This window comes from Plecotus auritus, assembly GCF_963455305.1.
Source record: "Plecotus auritus genome assembly, chromosome: 3".
Classification (NCBI taxonomy): domain Eukaryota; kingdom Metazoa; phylum Chordata; class Mammalia; order Chiroptera; family Vespertilionidae; genus Plecotus; species Plecotus auritus.
The window spans coordinates 119,681,727-119,702,327 of NC_137772.1; the positions used below are offsets into that span (position 1 = coordinate 119,681,727).

General features: G+C 40.0%; 1 protein-coding gene across 1 annotated transcript in view; it reads left to right on the plus strand.

Annotated features, from left to right (window-relative positions):
• RNF17 (ring finger protein 17) overlaps positions 1-20,601 on the plus strand; it is a gene marked incomplete at both ends in the record, with an annotated part of 182,565 nt that overhangs the window by 154,534 nt on the left and 7,430 nt on the right. Inside the window, 4 exons of the mRNA XM_080662142.1 lie at positions 1,477-1,602; positions 4,973-5,029; positions 9,723-9,839; positions 11,229-11,397. Coding sequence (XP_080518268.1) covers positions 1,477-1,602; positions 4,973-5,029; positions 9,723-9,839; positions 11,229-11,397 — 469 coding nt within the window. The remainder of the gene's footprint in view (positions 1-1,476; positions 1,603-4,972; positions 5,030-9,722; positions 9,840-11,228; positions 11,398-20,601) is intronic.

Sequence of the window (20,601 nt, forward strand, 5' to 3'; positions counted from 1 at the left end):
ACTGTAAGGAGAGTATTTCTGTATGAAAGCTATGATGATAAGATGATAAAGACTTAAGAAGAGCCACAGACCCGCTTGAATGAGAAAGTAGAGAAGCTTTTAATGTTGCTTATGTTAGTACCCAGAGTCCCTCTGGTTACTCATAGGCTCTGTGGGACTTGAGTTTATCAAGGTAGCTTTCTTTGCTACTTAGTTTAACATAGGAGAACAACTTGTAGTACAGTAAGTCCTCACTTAATATCATCAATAAGGTCTGTGACTTTTAAGTGAAATGAAGAGTTAAGTTTCTAGGCATCTTATTAATGTTTTAACTAAAGGACCTGCTGTGTACCAAACACTGCTCAGTTTCTCCCAAACAATTGATTTGCATGCCCTGCAGTCCTTACTGCCTATCAAACCTTCCCTAAGCCCAGAGGTATAACAATGAACTGTATAGTCAGAAATTCCTGCCTTCATGGAGCTTCCATTTTAGTGGTGGGAAACAAAATTAAAAAAAAATATATAAGGTATGTTAGGTAGTGACAAGTGCTGGGGAGAAAAATAAAGCAGGAAAGGATGACAGAGGTGAGGCCAGGGACGAAGACACATTTTTAAATATAGTGGTCAGGGAAGATATCACTGCAAAGGTAAAACTCAAGTAAGGACTTTAGAATGGGCACAAGCCATGTGGATACTGGGTGAATAGTGCAAAGGGCTCCAAGACAAGAGCACGCCTAGAGTGTTCAAGGACAGCCAAGGATCCTCTGTGGCTTGAACAGGAGGAATAAGACAGAGAAGAAGTGGAGACAGGAGGAGACTTGTGAGAGCTCTGCTGTCAGGCTGACCTGGAGAGCCATTTGAAGTTTTGAGTAAGGGAGTGACATGATCTGACCTTACATTCTAGTGTTTTCACTCTGCCCTGACAGAAACTGTATAGTAGAAAAAGATAGAAGCAGGGAGTTCTGCTGGCAGGCAATTATAGAAACTCAGTAGAGACCTGACTTTGGACAGATCAGCTGCTGAGTATGTCTGCTCAGTATCTGATCACAGTCCAGGGATTAAAGAGCCATTATCATGACTCCTTCTAAACTGCTATTAATCTCTTCCATTTCTGCCATTCTTGAGTTTTTAACTAAACTTCACTTTTTTACCCCTGAAAATAACTTTTCTTTCTCCTTCTACTTGGTATATTTATTGATATTGTCTGAAAATGAGGGGTAGTAAATTATATATAGCAAATTATTTTCCAGTAAATAAGTATAAAACTCTCTACCTTATTGACATGTGAATATATTTTACAAAAACCAAAATGATATAATTACTGCCTCATAACTTGTCAAAATACCATTAAGAAAATTTTTACGAAATGAGTCATTAGTCAAACTGGTAATACTGTGATTTTCAGAAATTTAATTTCATTCTTGCTTACTACAAAATTATAATCTTCAAACAGACTTTATTTTTATAGTAATAATCTTCTTTATTTAATTTAAATAGGAATTACCTGAAAATCCATGGGGGAAATTATCTGTGCATCTCTATTTTGATGGAATGTCACTTTCTTATTTTATGGCACACCATAAATATTGTACTTTTGAACATTCTGAGGAGATATTAAAAGAAGTAAGTGAACTATTTTTCTATAAAAATCTAAATTATAGAAAAACAAATTCTGCATAAAATGTTCTATATTGTCTTACACCTTAAGTCTTTAATATGGTTCTACATGTCTGATATGTTGAGAGAATAGAGAATTTGTAAAATTTTTATTGAGAAAGCAATATACTATATCATTTATATTGCCCTACAAAAGACTTATTTCATTAAGATTCATTTAATGTTTCTGTACCTTCAGACCTAGTGAGAAGCCCATAGTTATGTTAGCCAATGTTGTTTAAATACAGAGATGTAAGTAATAAAATCTTAATAGAATGCACTGCTAGAAGAGGACTGTCTCCCAGATTAAATATTTTCCCTTTTAGTTGGCATTATAACATTTCCCCCATTTTTCTGAATACAGGAAACTCAAAGCCAGATTTTAAGTTTAGCTTCAATAAGTAGCCCAGTCCAATTGCTTACTGCTTCTGTTTTTGTTTGTTTGTTTGTTTGTTTGGGTTTTTTTTAGTTTATTTTTTTTTATTTAATAAATCTTTATTGTTCAGATTATTACAATTGTTTCTCCTTTTTCCCCCATAGCTCCCCTCCACCTGGTTCCCACCCCACCCGTTGCCCTTATCTCCCCCCCACACTGTCCTCATCCATAGGTGTACCATTTTTGTCCAGTCTCTTCCTGCACCCCCCATACCCCTTTCCCCCTGAGAATTATCAGTCCACTCCCTTTCTATGCCCCTGATTCTATTATATTCACCAGTTTATTCTGTTCATCAGATTTTTTAATTCAATTGATTTTTAGGTTCACTTGTTGATAGATATGTATTTGCTGTTCATAATTTTTCTCTTTACTTTTTTCTTCTTCCTCTTCTTAAAGAATACCTTTCAGCATTTCATATAATACTGGTTTGGTGGTGATGAACTCCTTTAGCTTTTTCTTATCTGTGAAACTCTTTATCTGACCTTGCATTCTGAATAATAGCTTTGCTGGGTAGAGTAGTCTTGGTTGTAGGTTCTTGCTATTCATCACTTTGAATATTTCTTGCCACTCCCATCTGGCCTGCATAGTTTCTGTTGAGAAATCAGCTGACAATCGTATGGGTGCTCCCTTGTAGGTAATTAACTGTTTTTCTCTTGCTGCTTTTAAGATTCTCTCTTTGTCTTTTGCCCTTGGCATTTTAATTATGATGTGTCTTGGTGTGGTCCTCTTTGGATTCCTTTTGTTTGGGGTTCTGTGCCCTTCCTGGACTTGTAAGTCTATTTCTTTCACCAGGTGGGGGAAGTTTTCAGTCATTATTTCTTCCAATAGGTTTTCAGTATCTTGCTCTCTCTCTTCTTCTGGCACCCCCATAATTCTGATGTTGGTACGCTTGAAGTTATCCCAGAGGCTCCTTACACTATTTTCAACTTTTTGGATTCTTTTTTCTTTTTTTTTGCTTTTCCGGTTGAGTGTTTTTTGCTTCTTTGTATTTCAATTCTTTGACTTGATTCTTGTGTTCCTCTAGTCTGTTGTTGGGTCTCTGTATAATATTTTTTATTTCAGTCAGTGTATGTTTAATTTCTAGTTGGTCCTTTTTCATATCTTCGAGGGTCTCGTTATATTTATCGGCCTTTTCTAGGATATTCTTCAAAAGCCTTATAACCGTGGTTTTGAATTCTATGTCCAGTCGTTTGTTTTCCTCCATTTCTTTCGTTTGTGATCTGTTTCTTCGTCTTCCCATTTTTCACTGCTTCCCTGAGTTGGTAGGGTAGCTTTGTGTGCTAGGTTTCCTATATGGCCCAGTGGGTCGGCCTCCCCAGTTAACCTGAGGTGGACACTCTTGGTGCACCCCTTTGTGGACTGTGTGTACAGCCTTGTTGTAGTTAAGTCTTGATTGTTGTTGGTATCACTGGGAGGAATTGACCTGCAGGCCAGTTGGCTGTGAGGATCAGCTGTGTCTACACTGGGAGAAGTTTGGTGCTGGAGACAGCCTTATAGGATTAGCCTTGCCAGATTGCAATAGCCTCTGTGCTCAGCTTGGAAGGGGTGGAGTCTCAGGGCGGAGCAGACGGTCTTGGCTTCCCGTCAGCCCTGCCCTTGTGCACGAGTCTCCAGACCTCTTCCTTCTGCGGTTCCCGAGTTTCCGCCTTACAGTCCAGATTTCCCCCGTAAGAGCGTGGGTCCCCAGGGGCTCGCCCGGAACTGGGGTTCAGTGCAGTCAGGAGCTTCTGACTCCCTTCCGCTAGGGATAGCCTGTGGTAACCTTCGCAGTCAGTCTTTGTGCGCACTCGCGCCTCCAGACCCCTGCCACCACAGCTCCACTGAGTCTCCGAGTCTCCGAGTCTCCATGTGCCTTTCTTTCTACCTGACAGTCCAAACTCCCCCTGTATGAGCCTGTGTCCTCGGGGTTTCGCCCAGAACTGAGGTTCGGTGCAGTCAGAACTGGGATTCAGTGCAGTCGGGGGCTTCCCCTCCCGCCAGAGAAAGCCAGCCAGGCAGTCAGCCGCCCTTCCTCTCTGCGCGCGCATGTCTCCGTACCTCAGCTCATTGCCACTCCTTCTCCGTGAGCTTTCCTCTTTCCTTCTAGTTGTAGAATTTCCACTCAGCCAGCTTTCCTGTGGTTCTGGATGGTGTCCGTTCTGTCTTTTAGTTGTAGTTTTGAAATTGTTGTGCGGGGCAGCAGTTTAGGTGCTGACCTATGCCACCATCTTGGTTTCTCACTGCTTCTGTTTTTTAATATTTTAAAAGATATAACTAGCCTGTACTAGATAAGTACTTTCTAGAAATAGGGTATTCATCATAAATAATATTTTATATGGCAATATATTTTTATTTCTAGATTTATAGTTCACTTAAGGTTAGTTTTCTGAATATTTATTTTAGTGATAGAAGAAAACCAAATATTATGTGTTCAGTTTAATATAGAAAACTACTTCTTCTCTCAAATGGAAACTGATACTACTTAACTTTGTACATGAAATTCTTACCTCTGGCTTTTTTTTTTTTTAAGGAGATGGGTGTGTGCATGCACGTTGTGTACCCCGTGTGTTTGTATAAAAGGTGTTTTACCTATTAAACAGGTTTTAGAAAGATTATCTAATCTCTTTCAGTATTACTCTTCAGTGTTAACATTTAAAAGGAAAGGTAAGAGCTCCCACTCTCTTACAATTAACTCAATACAGTTTACATATTTTATATGTTAGCATATTTTTGAGGGTTTTTACTGTTGCACTATTCAGATTACTCCAAACATTACATTTTTCCCATAGTTAACCTGAAATAACTAAATGAATGCCAACAAGGGCAAGCATCCAGTTTTTATGGAGATGAAATATGAAAGTGCCTAAAAATGATGTTACATAGTTAAAGATGGTTTTATTCATTAATAATATTGTATTTCAGAAACCAACAGATTACAGTAAAAAGTATGAGGATGAAAGATGGGAAATAAGGTTTGAGGTAAGTTTCAATCCAAATATTTTGGAAACTTTGGACACTTTATCAATATAAAGGATTTGGTATAAAATCAGGAAGTAAGCATTTTCTTTTATGTCAGCTTCATTGAGGCATAATTTACATACCATAAATTTCAACTTTTTAAAGTGTACAATTCAGTGGGTTTTTAGTATGTTCACAGAGCTGTATTCACAGAGTGCAATCTTCATGACTATTAATTCCACATTTCATCACCTGAAAAAGAAACCTCACCAACAGTAGTCACTTCCCATTCTCCCCTTCCCCAGTCAGTCTCCTGGAGACCATGAATGTCCTGTCTCTGTGGTTTTGCCTATACTGGACATTTCTCATAAATGGAATCACACAATACAAAGCCATTTGTGATTGGCTTTTTTCTTTCAGCATAATGTTTTCAAGCTTCATTCATGTTGGAGTATGTGTCCTTTTTATGTCTGAATAATATTTCATTGTGTGGATAAACCACATTTTGTTTACCCATTAATCTGTTGATGGACACTTGGGTTATTTCTACCTCTTTTCAATTGTGAGTAAAACTATGGTTAACATTTGTGTACAATTTTTTGGTAGACATCTGTTTTCACTTCTCCTGGGTATGAACCTAGAAGTGGAATAACTAAGACATCTGATGACTTTGTTTACCATTTTAAGGAACTCTGTGAGACTGTTTTCTTTAGGGACTGTACCATTTTCTTTTTGTACTGGGAACGTACAAGGGTTCATTTTTCCATATCCTTACCAGCACTTGCTACCTGACTTTTTTCCTAGCCATCTTAGGATAGGTGTGAAGTGTGGTATCTCATTTTGGTTTTGATTTGCATTTACCTGATGATCAATGATGGTGAGCATTTTTTCATGTGCTCTTTGGCCAAATTTGTATATTTTCTTTGAAGAAATTTCTATTCAGATCCTCTGCTTAGGATTTGATGCCAAAACCAGAGGCAGCAAAAACAAAATTAAACAAATGGGACTATATCAAACTAAAAAGCATCTGCACAGCACAATAAATAATCAAAAATGAAAAGGCAGTCTACTGAATGGGAGAAAATGTTCACAGATCATATATCTGCTAAGGCGCTAATATTCAAAATATATAAAGAAGTTATACAACTCAATAGAAAAAAAAAATGTTTAATGGGCAGCCCTGGCCAGTGTTGCTCAGTGATTAGAGCATCGGCCCAGGCACTAGAGGGTCGTTGGTTTGATTCCTGGTCAAGGGCACATACCTGCATTGCAGGTTCGATCCCAGGCCTGGTCAGGGTGTGTGTGGGAGGCAACCCATCAGTGTGTTTTTCTCACATGGATGTTTCTCTCTTCTTTCCCTCTCCCTTCTTCCCACTCTTTTAAAAAGCAATGAAAAAAATATCCTCAGGTGAGGATTAATAACAAAACAAAACAAAAAAAATGGGGAGAGGATCTGAATAGACATTTTTCAAAAAAAGACATACAAATGGCCAACAGGTATATGAAAAGATCCTCAACATCACTAACCATAAGGGAAATGCAAATCAAAACCCTAATGAGATATTACCTCACACCTTTTAGAATGGCTGTTACCAAAATGAAAAGAGACAAGTGTTGGTAAGAATACGGAGAAAAGGAAACCCTTTTGCACTGTTGATAGGACTGCAAATTGGTGGACAACAGTATGGAGGTTCCTCAAAAACTTAAAAATACAACTACCTGATGATCCAGCAATCCCTTCCAAGTATATATCTAAAGGAAACAAAATCACTATCTTGAAAAGATACCTGCACCCCTACATTCAATGCAATATTATTTACAATAGCCAAAACATGGAAACAACCTGATTATCCACTGATAGACGATTGGATAAAGAAAATGTGATATATCTATGTCTATAAGTACATAGATATAGATATATAGATACACACACACACTATGGAATATTATTCAGACATAAAAAAGGAAACCCTGCCATTTGTAACAACATGGATGGACCTTGAAGTCATTATACTATAAAATTAGTCAGAGAAAGACAAATGCCATTTGATCTCACTTATATGAGGAATCTAAAGAAACTGAGCTAATAGATACAGTGAAAAAGATTAATGGTTGCCCAAGGTGGGGGGCTAAAGGTGGGGAAAATTGGTGAAGATGGTCAGAAGGTACAAACTTCAGTTATAAGATAATTAAGTCCTGGGGATGTAATGTACAGCATAGTGACTATAGTTAACAATGCTATATTTGATAGTTGCTAAGGGAATAAATCTTAAATTTTCTCATCAGAAGAAAAACAGGTTTTCTAATTATGTGAGGCAATTAACTAGACTTATTGTGGTGATCATTTTACAGTATGTACCTATATGAAATCATTACGTTGTTCACGTTGAATTAATACAAGTTTATATATCAATTATATCTCAGTAAAACTGGGGGAAAATAGAAAGTAAAAATAAAGAAAAATGGAAAAAAGATGTTCTCTGCCCCTTTTTAGCCAGTTTTTAGCTAGTGACCTCTGGTTTACCCACCCTATAATATCCTGGTTTTATTATTGTAAGAGTTCTTTATATATTCTGTATACAAGTCCCTGATCAGATTTGCAAATATTTTCTCCCATTCTGTGGGAGAAATTTTCACTTTCTGGGTGGTATTCTTGGAAGCACCTGAGTTTTTAATTTGTAATGAGTCCAATTTATATGTTTTTTTATTTTGTCACTTGAGCTTTTTGGTGAGGGAAGTAAGAGTTATAAGTAAAAGTTTTCTCATTTATAAATAGAACTTCATTCCTATTATAAAAATATCATAAGCTTGTTGTAAAGTGATTTGTAACAAGTCAATAAATTCAATAGTGGGGTAGTCACTTTTTGCTTAACTCTACTAAGTGATTCAGATAGGTTTTATTTTGCCACTAGTTTGGAGATATTAAATACTAATAAATTAATCTACAAATTTGAATGTGATGATTTTAGTTCTTATGCTAATCACTATATTTAAAAACTTTCTATAAGAAAAACTTACCACATTTTTATATATATTTGTAACTTTCTATTATTTCTTATGTTTTTATAGAGCTTAAAAAAGAGCACTAATTTTTTATGGTATTAACTTAAACCTTTTGGGATTTCCTATATTACTTTAGTTTTTATTATAAAATACATACTTATTCTAAAAATAAATGCTATGGAAATGTGAAAAGGAAAGAAGTCCAAACACCCCAGTCCTACTAGACAGTGGCATTACTGTTAACTATTTGTTAACCATTTTTCTAGAACATTGTGCAAATATCTAATCTAATAAAAAAAAGTAATATGCAAATTAACCATCACTCCGTCACAAAGATGGCAGCGCCCATAGCAGCTGGGGCGGGATGCTGGCATGTTGCCCCGGCAACGAGGCCAGCGTCCCACACCCCAGTCACGGAGGGCGAGAGTAGAGACACAGCACACAGGGGCGCCTGCTCCGAGCCGCCACTGCACAGCTCGGAGCACGCCCCCACCCCAGCAGACACAACGCAGGGCTGGGAGCGTGCTCCCAGTGGCCACCGCATGGCTCAGAGCACGCCCCCACCCCAGCAGACACAACGCAAGGGGGCCTCTGCATGTGAGCTGCAGAGGAAACACATTTTCTGACGGCTCATTGGCTAAGCTCCCTGTACACCACCACTTGCAGTTTTCTTGGTAACTTGGGTAATAGGAATCCAAGAAGGTGATCTAGGGTTTTTCTACTACGTTCCTGGAGGAAAAAACTAAGGTCCACTGCTGGAGGGGCTAAGAAATGTCATATCCTGCCCTAGCCGGTTTTGCTCAGTGGATAGAGCTTCAGCCTACCGACTGCAGGATCCGGGTTCAATTCTGATCAAGGGCATGTACCTAGGTTGCAGGCTCCTCCCTGGCCGGGGCCCAGGTCAGGGCTCATGCAGGAGGCAACCAATAAAAGTGTCCCTCTCACATGGATGTTTCTCTCTGTCTTTCCCTCTCTCTTCCAAACTCTCTAAAAATCAATGGAAACATATCCTCAGGTGAGGATAAAAGAAAGAAAGAAAGAAAGAAAGAAAGAAAGAAAGAAAGAAAGAAAGAAAGAAAGAAAGAAAGAAAGAAAGAAAGAAAGAAAGAAATGTCATATCCTATGAAAGACACATCTTGAAAATGCCTAAAGAAAGTTGTCATTTTTTCGTGGTGAAGGGACTGGAGTCCGTGTTGATGAAAACACCTTGGCGGCTGCGGCGGCCAGCAGTGGCAGCAGCAGTGGGGTGATGGGGCTGGCGCCTTCCCCTGATCAGCCTGGTCACCTCCTGCAGAGGGAGGCCAGACTGCGGCTTAGGGAGCGGGCCTAAGCCATCAGTAGGACATACCCTGAGGGCTCCCAGTCTGTGAGAGGGGACAGGCTGGGCTGAGGGACTGCCCTCCCCCCGCCCCCCCCCTCCCGCCGCAGTGCACGAACTTTATGCACCGGGCCTCTAGTGTATACATAAATAAACATTCATGTACTGTTTTTTCATACAAAAATTTTTAAATTGAGGGGGGAAGAGAATTCTAAAGATCTTTTGTTTATTCATCACATTTTGGTCCTGCAATCTGATGAAACCATTTTGTGGTTTGTGTGTATGAGAGAGCTTGCTTTCTGCTAATTGCATAAGTTACATTGTCCTGAATTTTGATATTGTAATGGATTTCTGAGTAGTCATTCTGAATTTGAATTTATTTGTGGTGTTTAGGAATCGCTTTTGTCTGAAACAGAGACCCCTATTTTACCACCATATTTGCCTTCATCTCTGCCTCCCCCAGAAGAACTCTATGCTGTTCAAGTTAAGCACGTGGTCTCACCTAATGAGGTATGTAATTTAATTTACATGATTGATGGTTAAAAACATAACATGCAATATTGGTCTTAAACTCTAGGATTCTTCATGTTTCCATCTTATTGACTTTAAATAATTGAAACTTGGTGACCTTTAGTTTGCCCATCCTATAATTTCCTGTTCAGATATTTGTTTATATTTAATAAGGCAAGTATTTCTTAAGAACTGGCTTGTTTTCCCAGTGTTGCCGTAGTTATATTTATATCCAGTATTTAAATTTTTAAACTGGCCGAAACCGGTTTGGCTCAGTGGATAGAGCGTCAGCCTGCGGACTGAAAGGTCCCAGGTTCGATTCCGGTCAAGGGCATGTACCTTGGTTGCGGGCACATCCCCAGTGGGAGGTGTGCAGGAGGCAGCTGATCGATGTTTCTCTCTCATCGATGTTTCTAGCTCTCTATCCCTCTCCCTTCCTCTCTGTAAAATATCAATAAAATATATTAAAAAAAAAACATTTTAAACTGGACCTATTTCCACCTATGAAATCTTAGACATCTCACTCCCCTGTCCTGTTCATTACATGAAGTCTAGACACTTTTCACACTGCTTTGTATTTTTCCATACCAGTGATCACCTTCTAATGCCCTCTCCACTTTCTTACTTTTCCATACTAGGATGTCACTCCACAAAGACAGAGATTTTTGTCTGTTTTGATCACCGGTGTGTCCCCCAAACCTAGAATACTGCCTGATAAATAGTAGGCGCTCAATAAATATGAACACGTCATTGGCCAACACAAAAGCAAGCAATGACAGTGTAGTAATGCAAAGTCCCTTCAGCCAGTTTACACAGTAAACCTTTCCTTCAATGGCAAGGACAGGATTTGCTTTATAGTTTATTCAGAGAGCATAGGAATGCACAATTACTATTGGTTTTAATAAGTTTTTGGTATTATTTATTGTTGCATAACAGATTACCCCAAATTTAGGAGCTTAAAACAACACACAGGAGAGTCAGGAATCAGGAGCATCTTAATTCAGTACTAGCTCAGATCTCTCAAGGTCACAATTAAGATGTTGGGGTTAGGGAGGGCGTTGCAGGATTCACTCAAAAAGACACATGATGCTGCCTGAGGGACTCAGTACCTTGCCCTGTGGGCCTCTCCCTTGACCTACGCAGCTGAAAGCCTCCCTGAGTCAAGGACAGCACCATCAATACAGAGGTCTCATGTCTTCTATAATCTGATCTTGGAAGTCACATACCCTCTGTCGTGTCCTTTTGGCACAAAGATCAGCTCTGGTATGTGTGGGAGAGGAACTTTACAAGGGATCATTGGGGCCATTTTTGGAGACCATCTACTGCAGTGATTTCATCTGTAGAAATGAATATTAAAAGAAGTTTTCTCCTTCCCTTCTCCCCACTTAGGTGTACATTTGCCTTGATTCTGTAGAAAATTGTAATCTCTGTAACCAGCATAGTGACACAGATGACAGTGGAGTCAGCTGGGAATCTGAGTCTGAGAGCCTCAATGAAGCTCTGCGGAGGTTCAATACTAATGTGGAGACCTTCCCACCTCTGACAGACTTCAGAACAGGTAGCCCACCCTTTCTGAGTGCAATGGGATTCTTAAGTTTTGTTTGAATGGGTGGTGAGGTTGGTAATTTCTAATGTTATCACACTCCCTGGATGTGCTGATCTCTCAATCAAGATGCTGTAGTTGCCCTGGCTGGTCTGGCTCAGTGGATGGAGCATCAGCCTGTGGACTGAAGGGTCGTGGGTTCGATTCCAGTCAAGGGCACATGCCCGGGTTGTGGGCTTGGTCCCCAGTGTGGGGCATGCAGAAGGCAGCCGATCAATGATTCTCTCTCATCATTGATGTTTCTCTCTCTCTCCCTCTCTCTTCCTCTCTGAAATCAATAAAAATATATTAAAAAAAAAAAGATGCTGTAGTTGACCTTCCCCATTTTCTAAGTGACCTAAGAGGTAAATACTCCCTCGAGCACTTTTCATTTTCCAGAACTTGAGCTCATTGGGAAATTGCACAAAGACGTTTTGTCTAAGCTTAAGGTTTTGCCACTAGCTCAAATTGTGAGAGTTGTTATTCAGACCCAAATGGCAGTCATTTTCATTGCAAGCCACCTAAACTGGTGATTTTAGAGTGGGGGCATGGGAGCTCAGATTGTGTCCTATCCTCTCAGAATAGGTCAAACCTTGCTCTCTCTTTTTTAAAAAAAAAACACCAAAAACATATTTTTATTAATTTCAGAGAGAGGAAGGGAAAGGGAGAGAGACAGAAACATCAATGATGAGAATCACTGATTGGCTGCCTCCTGCACGTCCTCCACTGGGGATTGAGCCCACAATCCAGGCATGTGCCCTGACGGGGAATCAAACTGTGACCTCCTGGTTCATAGGTCAACGCTCAACCACTGAGCCATGCCAGCCAAGCCCTGCTCTCTTTTCTTCTTTTTAACTTATTCTTACCCATATTTATTAAGTATGTGTGATTCTTCTATAAAGAAAGTATACTACTTACTTGTGTCGATAGTTCCTGAGTGCTGTGTGGTGTCTCTGCATTTTTGTCCATATGTTATATAGAGGTGTATTTATTCTGGGTGTTTTGTACATACAGAGGATATGCTAAAGCAAAGGAAAACATCTGCCTGATGTACCTGCCTTTACTCAATGAGATTTTCATCAGTTGTGACCCATATTGGGCTGATAAACAGCCCTTGGAATTCCCTCTGCCTGCAATGTTCTTCCCCAGAATGTGATTTTAGGTCTCTAACACACCCTCTACTGCAAGTCTTTCCTGACCGCCTGTATGAGTGGCACTGCCCACCACCCTCCCTGCCCCATTATACTACATGCCTTCTACTCGCCTTTGTTAAATAGGGACTCCTAGTACTGCAGTGACCAGCAATTAGGGCACCTTGCACAAATATCTGTGGAATGAAAGAGTAAATTCATTATGATTTTTTTTTCTTGTTGTAAACTCAGATTTATAGTCTGGAAGAAACAGTTCTTCCTCATTGTGTTCTTGTCTCAAGGGAAGTCACACAATCTGTGTGATGTGATGATTCATAGAGCTGTATACATATTTGTACATTCTTCTGTAGGCCCTTTATTCTTTAGTATGCACCTGTACCAGTTAATTCATAAGCATGTACATTTAAATGTACATTTAAATAAGGAATTTATGTTGAAGGAGTTGCTTTATAGATTTAAAATAGGACAACTAGGTAGGGGTTTTTCAGTGATTTTGAGAAGTAACTTTAACCATGTTTATGAAGCTGGAAATGGTAATGGTTGGAAGGGACTGTTGACCAAGATTCAGTCAGTTATTTACTATGCAGACACCTCTGTAGATGAGATTCTTACTGTTCTATTGGTAACCTCTATATATTCAAATTATTTACAACTCTGATAAAAATAATTTTTTTTAAATGTCAACATTAGAGGAATTAAATACCACTTGGCCACAACTACTTTTTTTTGTGGAAATTTTGTAGAAGATAATATGATAAAGAAAGGGAGGGCTGGAAGTAGAGCAAGATAGGTACCCAGTGTATTCTGTCTCCTCTGAAGCACATACTATTATATCATTGTTCCTCAACTTTACTCAGGCCTGGCATGCATTAGCACATTTTTTACTGAGCAAAGGTTTATACCAGGTACATGGTGGGAATGTGTGAGAACTAGTGGGAAAGCAGGGAAGGAACATGTGAACAAATCCACTGTGAGAAGAACAGCTCATATTAAAACTGTGGCCTGATGCCATTGGGTCAAAGAAACCATGCTAGAAGTTGGCTTTATGAAGTGACGTTGGAGTGATTTTTGAAAGAACAGATGTTTATCATAAAAAGAAGTGCATAATTCTAAAGCTATGACAGAAAGGTTTAGAAACATGGAGTTTAGGAGATTAAAAATGTCGACAGAGGAAGTGGATGCGACACGTAAACACTCCCAGGAACTAACTGGAATTACAACTAAACTACAGAAAAAGTCCTTGAAAAAATCAACGGCAGACTCGCTGGAGAGACTGGTAGGAGGGGCGGAGGCATGAAAGGGCTGGCCAGACACCCACAGACAGCAACTGGAGCTCCAAAGAGATAACTCAGTGGTGGGGGATTGCCACTGAGAACTCTTGGATCTAATACCCAAGCTGCCCGCACCCCCCACCCCCCTCCAGCAGAGAACACCAGAACCCACATAACATCTGACTGTGAAAAGCAGTGGAGTTGCTGTCCAAGCAACAGCTGGAAATTCAGGCACTGTCTTAAAGGGCCAATGCACAAATTCCCTGTAGAGACACCGACCTTGTGTTCTGGCAGAGAGAGGGCAGAGTGGACTGGAGCTGTATGAGCAGAAGCCATGATTGGGGACTCAGGGGTTAGAGCTCAGAAGGCAGACACCCCCAGTTTCCTGTGCTGAGTCATTCCCTCATGCAGCAGAGGACACCTTTCCCACATGGACATTTTCCTCACCTGGGAGGGGGTGAAGACAGTTGACTCCTTATTGGAAAACACCTTGCCCGGAGGCCACTTAGGCTAAAAATAACAATTAGCCTCCAGGCAGAAGCAACTGCCCCACCCTGTTGAAAAAAACTATCACCACACCTGAAGATAATTGCCTGGGGGCAATTCAAGTCAGAATCCTATCAGGTTGTAGACAGAGGTAGTCTCCTGAGGCTGTGAGTCTTTGCCTGATACAGTTAGTCCTGCACTAGAGATTGAGAGGTGTAGAGGCTCTACCTAATACATAGTCAAAAACCCAAACAGCCAAAATAAGGAGACAAAGAAAGAAACCCCAAATAAAAGAACAAGAGAATTCTCCAGAAGAAGAGATAAGTGAATCAGAGATAAGAAATTTATCTGAAACAGAGTTCAAAGTAATGATGGTAAAGATGCTCAACAGCATGAGAAAATACATAGTAACTATGAAAAAAGAACAGTCGGAAAAAAGGAATGACATCACACAAATAAAGAACACATTGGAAGGAACACAGCAGATTAGTGGAAGCTGAGGATCGGATCAGTGAATTAGAAGACAGGGTTGAAAAAAATCAGAGAACCAAAAAGAAAACACACACACACACAAAAAAAAAAATTTAAAAAAGGAGGACACATTAAGGGAGCTGTGGGACAACATGAAACATAACAATATTTGAATAGCAGGTGTGCGAGAAGAGGCAGAAACGGAGAAAGGAATAGAGAACATGTTTGAAGAAATAATGGCAGAAAATTTTTCTAACCCGGTAAAGGAAAAAGGTACACAAGTTCAGGGGGCACAGAGAATCCCAAGCAAGAAGAACCCAAAGGGGCCCATGCCCAGACACATCATAATTAAATGCCAAAATTTTAGGACAAACAGAGAATCTTAAAGGCAGCAAGAGAAAAGCAAACTGTTACCTATAAAGAACCTTCCATAAGGCAGACACCTGATTTCTCATCAGAAACTCTACAGGCCAGAAGGGAATGGCAGGGAGTACTCAAGGTAATGGAAAGCAAGGATATGAAACCAAGATTACTATATCCAGCAAGGCTATCATTCAAAATAGACAGTCAAATAAAGAGCTTACCAGACAAAAAAAGGCTAAAGGCATACACCACCAAGCCAGCATTACAAGAAATGGGACTGCTGTAATGAGAAAAAGAAATAGAAAGAAAAACCTAGGCATTAAGAATTAAAATGGAAATAAATAAGTATGTATCAATAATAACCCTAAATGTAAATGGAATAAATGCTCCAATCAAAAGGCATAGGGTATGCCGAAACCGGTTTGGCTCAGTGGATAGAGCGTCAGCCTGCGGACTGAAGGGTCCCAGGTTCGATTCCGGTCAAGGGCATGTACCTTGGTTGCGGGCACATCCCCAGTGGGAGGTGTGCAGGAGGCAGCTGATCGATGTTTCTCTCTCATCGATGTTTCTAGCTCTCTATCCCTCTTCCTTCCTCTCTGTGAAATATCAATAAAATATATAAAAAAAAAAAAAAAAAAAGGCATAGGGTAGCTGAATGGATACAAAACCATGACCCAACTATATGCTGTCTACAAGAGACCCACCTCAGAACAAAAGACACAACTGGGTGCCGCCATCTTTGTGACAGAGTGATGGTTAATTTGCATATTACCCTTTTATTAGATAGGATACTTCTAGAAGACTTTAAAGGAGAGATCAACAACAATACAGTCATAGTAGGGGACTTTAACACCCCGCTGACTTCACTGGATAGATCTTCCAGACAAAAAATTAACAAGGAAACAGTGACTCTAAGGGACACACTGGATCACATGGATTTAATTGACATTTATAGAACATTTCACCCCAAAGCATCAGAATATACATTCTTCTGAAGTGCACATGGATCATTCACAAAGATACACCACATGTTAGGACACAAAACAAGTTTTCACAAGTTCAAGAAGATTGAAATCATATCAAGAATCTTCTCAGATCACAGTGGAATGAAATTAGAAATCAAATGCAGTAAAAATACCCCAAAACACTCAAACACATGTAAACTAGCATGTTATTAAACAATGAATTTGTTACTACAAGATCAAGAAAGAAATAAAAAACTTCCTGGAAACAAATGAAAATGAACACATAACAACCCAAAATCTCTGGGACAAAGCAAAAGCAGTACTGTGTGAGAAGTTCATAGCACTATAGGAATACCTCAAAAAATAAGAAAAATCAGCAATAAGGTACTTAACCCTACAACTTAAAGAACTAGAAAGAGAACAACAAGAAAAGCCCAGAGTAAGTAGAAGGAAGGATATAATAGAGATTAGAGCAGAAATAAATAGCATAGTGACTAAAAAAATCAATGAAACCCAGAGCTGGTTCTTTGAAAGGATAAACAAAATTGATGAACCATTAGCCAGATTCATCAAGAAACAGAGATAACCTGGATAAATAAAATCAGAAATAAAAGTAGAGAAGAATTGCAAGAAAATTACTATGAACAACTATATGCCAACAAGCTGGACAATGTGGATGAAATGGACAATTTCCTAGAAAAATACAATCTTCCTAAACTGAATCAGGAGGAATCAGAAAACCGGAATAGGCTAATAACAATTGATGAAATAGAAGCAATAATCAAAAAAACTAGCAGACAAAAGCCCAGGTCCAGACAGCTTCACAGGGGAGTTTTAGTAAACATTCAAAGAAGAACTAACACCTATACTCCTCATATTATATCAAAAAATCCAAGAGGAAGGAACACTTCCAAGCTCTTTTTATGAGGCCAGCATTATCCTAATTCCAAAACCAGATAAACACTACAAAGAAAGAGAATTACAGGCCAGTATCCCTGATGAACATAGATGTTAAAATCCTTAACAAGATATTAGCAAATCGATCCAGCAATATATTAAAAAGATAATACACATGACTAAGTGGGATTTATTCCAGGGATGCAAGGCTGGCACAATATTAGTAAGTCAATAAATGTGATACATCACATCACACTGAAAGACAAAAATCACATGATCATATGAATAGATGCAGAAAAAGCATTCAACAAAATCAAACACATTGTTTACAAAAACTCTCAGCAAAGTGGGAATAGAGGGATCATACCTCAACATGATAAAGGCCATATATGACAAACCTACAGCAAACATCATACTCAATGGGAAAAAATTAAAAGCATTTACCCTACGATCAAGAACAAGATAGGGATGTCCGCTTTCACCACTCTTATTAAACACAGTACTGGAAGTCCTAGCCACAGCGATTAGACAAGAAGAAGAAATAAAAGGCATCCAAATTGGAAAGGAGGAAGTAAAACTCTCATTATTCGCAGATGACATAATATTGTACATAGAACACCCTAACAACTTCACCAAAAAACTACTAGATTTAATAAATTTGGGAATGTAGCAGGATACAAAATCAACACCCAAAAATCAATGTTTTTTTTTATACACCAACAATGAATTCTCAGAAAGAGAAACTAAACAAACAATCCCATTTACCATTGCACACACAAAAAAATTAAGATATTTAGGAATAAACTTAACCAAGAAGGCAAAAGACCTGTACTCTGAAAACTACAGGATGTTGAAACAAGATATAGAAGAAGATAAAACAAGTGGAAGATTATACTGTTTTCATGGATTATTAGAATCAACATCTTTAAATTGTCCACACTACCCAATGCAATCTACAGATTCAATGTAATCCCTATTAAAATACCAACAGCATATTTCACAGAGCTAGAACAAATACTCCAAAAATTTATATGGAATCAAAGAAGACCCCGAATAGCTGCAGCAATTTTAAGAAAGAAAAATAAAGTTGAAGGAATCACAATACCAGATTTCAAGTTATACTACAAAGCCACCATAATCAAAACAGGCTGGTACTGGCACAAGAACAGGCATATAGGTCAGTGGAATAGAACAGAGGACCCAGAAATCAACCCAAGCCATTATACTCAATATTTGACAAAGGAGGCAAGAGCATACAATGGAGTCAAGAGAGTCTCTTCAATAAATGATGTTGGGACAATTGGACAGATACATGCAAAAAAAAAAAGAAAGAAAGAAACTAGACCAACAACTTACACCATATACAAGAATAAACTCAAAATGGATAAAGAACTTAAATGTAAGTCATGAGATAATAAAAATCCTAGAAGAAACTATAGGCAGCAAAATCTCAGACATCTCTTGTAGCAGTATGTTTACAGGTACATCTAAGGCAAAGGAAAGTAAGGAGAAAATAAACAAATGGACTACATCAAAATAAAAAGCTTCTGGAGAGAAACCAAGATGGCGGCATAGGTAAGCACCTAAACTGCTGCCTCACACAACAATTTCAAAACTACAACTAAAAGAACGGACACCATTCAGAACCACAGGAAAGCTGGCTGAGTGAAAATTCTACAACTAGAAGGAAAGAGAAAAGCTCACAGAGAATTGGAGGTACGGCAAAGGGTCTTGGTGCGCACAGAGGGAAGGGCAGCTGAGAGCCTGGCTGACTTTCTCTGGCAGAAGGGGGAAGGAAGCCCCCAACCGCACTGAACCCCTGTTCTGACTACACTGAACCCCAGTCCCGAGCGAAACCCCGTGGACCCAGGCTCATAAAGGGGGAGTCTGGACTGTCAGGTAGAGAGAAAGGCACCCGGAGACTCAGAGACCCGGGGGAGACCCCGGGGAGCCCCGGCAGGCAGGGTTCTGGAGGTGCACGCGCCAGTGTGCACAAAGGCTGCGGAGGTTGCCACAGGCTTTCCCTAGCAGAAGGGAGTCAGAAGCTCCTGACTGCACTGAACCCCAGTTCTGACTGCACTGAACCCCAGTTCCAGGCGAGCCCCTGGGGACCCACGCTCTTACGGGGGGGAATCTGGACTCTTGGGTGGAGACTCGGGAGCCGGGGAAGGCAGAGGTCTGGAGGCGCGCGCATGCCAGTGCGCACAAAGGCTGCAGAGGTTGCCACAGGCTTTCCCTAGTGGAAGGGAGTCAGAAGCTCTTGACTGCACTGAGCCCCAGTTCTGACTGCACTGAACCCCAGTTCCAGACGAGCCCCTGGGGACCCACGCTCTTGTGGGGGGAATCTGGACTCTCTGGCGGAGACTCAGGAGCCGGGGAAGGCAGAGGTCTGAAGGCGCGCGCGGAAGGGCAAGGCTGACTGGAAGCCAACGCTGTCTGCTCCGCCCTCAGACTCCACCCCATCCAAGCTGAGCACAGAGGCTATTGCAATTTGGCAAGTCTAATCCTATAAGGGTGTCTCCAGCACCGAACTTCTCCCAGCATAGACGCAGCTGATCCTTACAGCCAACTGGCCTGGAGGTCAATTCCTCCCAGTGATACCAACAACAATCAAGACTTAACTACAACAAGGCTGTATACACAGTCCACAAAGGGGTGCACCAAGAGTGTCCACCTCAGGTTAACTGGAGAGGCCGACCCACTGGGCCATATAGGAAACCTAGCACACAAAGCTACCCTACCAACTCAGGGAAGCAGTGAAAATGCAGCAACAAAGAAACAGATCACAAACGAAAGAAATGGAGGAAAACAAACGACTGGATATAGAATTCAGAACCACGGTTATAAGGCTTTTCAAGAATATCCTAGAAAAGGCCGATAAATATAACGAGACCCTCGAAGATATGAAAAAGGACCAACTAGAAATTAAACATAAACTGACTGAAATAAAAAATATTATACAGAGACCCAACAACAGACTAGAGGAACACAAGAATCAAGTCAAAGAATTGAAATACAAAGAAGCAAAAAACACTCAACCGAAAAAGAAAAAAAGAATCCAAAAAGTTGAAAATAGTGTAAGGAGCCTCTGGGACAACTTCAAGCGTACCAACATCAGAATTATGGGGGTGCCAGAAGAAGAGAGAGAGCAAGATACTGAAAACCTATTTGATGAAATAATGACTGAAAACTTCCCCCACCTGGTGAAAGAAATAGACTTACAAGTCCAGGAAGCGCACAGAACCCCAAACAAAAGGAATCCAAAGAGGACCACACCAAGACACATCATAATTAAAATGCCAAGAGCAAAAGACAAAGAGAGAATCTTAAAAGCAGCAAGAGAAAAACAGTTAATTACCTACAAGGGAGCACCCATACGATTGTCAGCTGATTTCTCAACAGAAACTATGCAGGCCAGACGGGAGTGGCAAGAAATTTTCAAAGTGATGAATAGCAAGAACGTACAACCAAGATTACTCTACCCAGCACAGCTATCATTCAGAATTGAAGGACAGATAAAGAGCTTCACAGATAAGAAAAAGCTAAAGGAGTTCATCACCACCAAACCAGTATTAT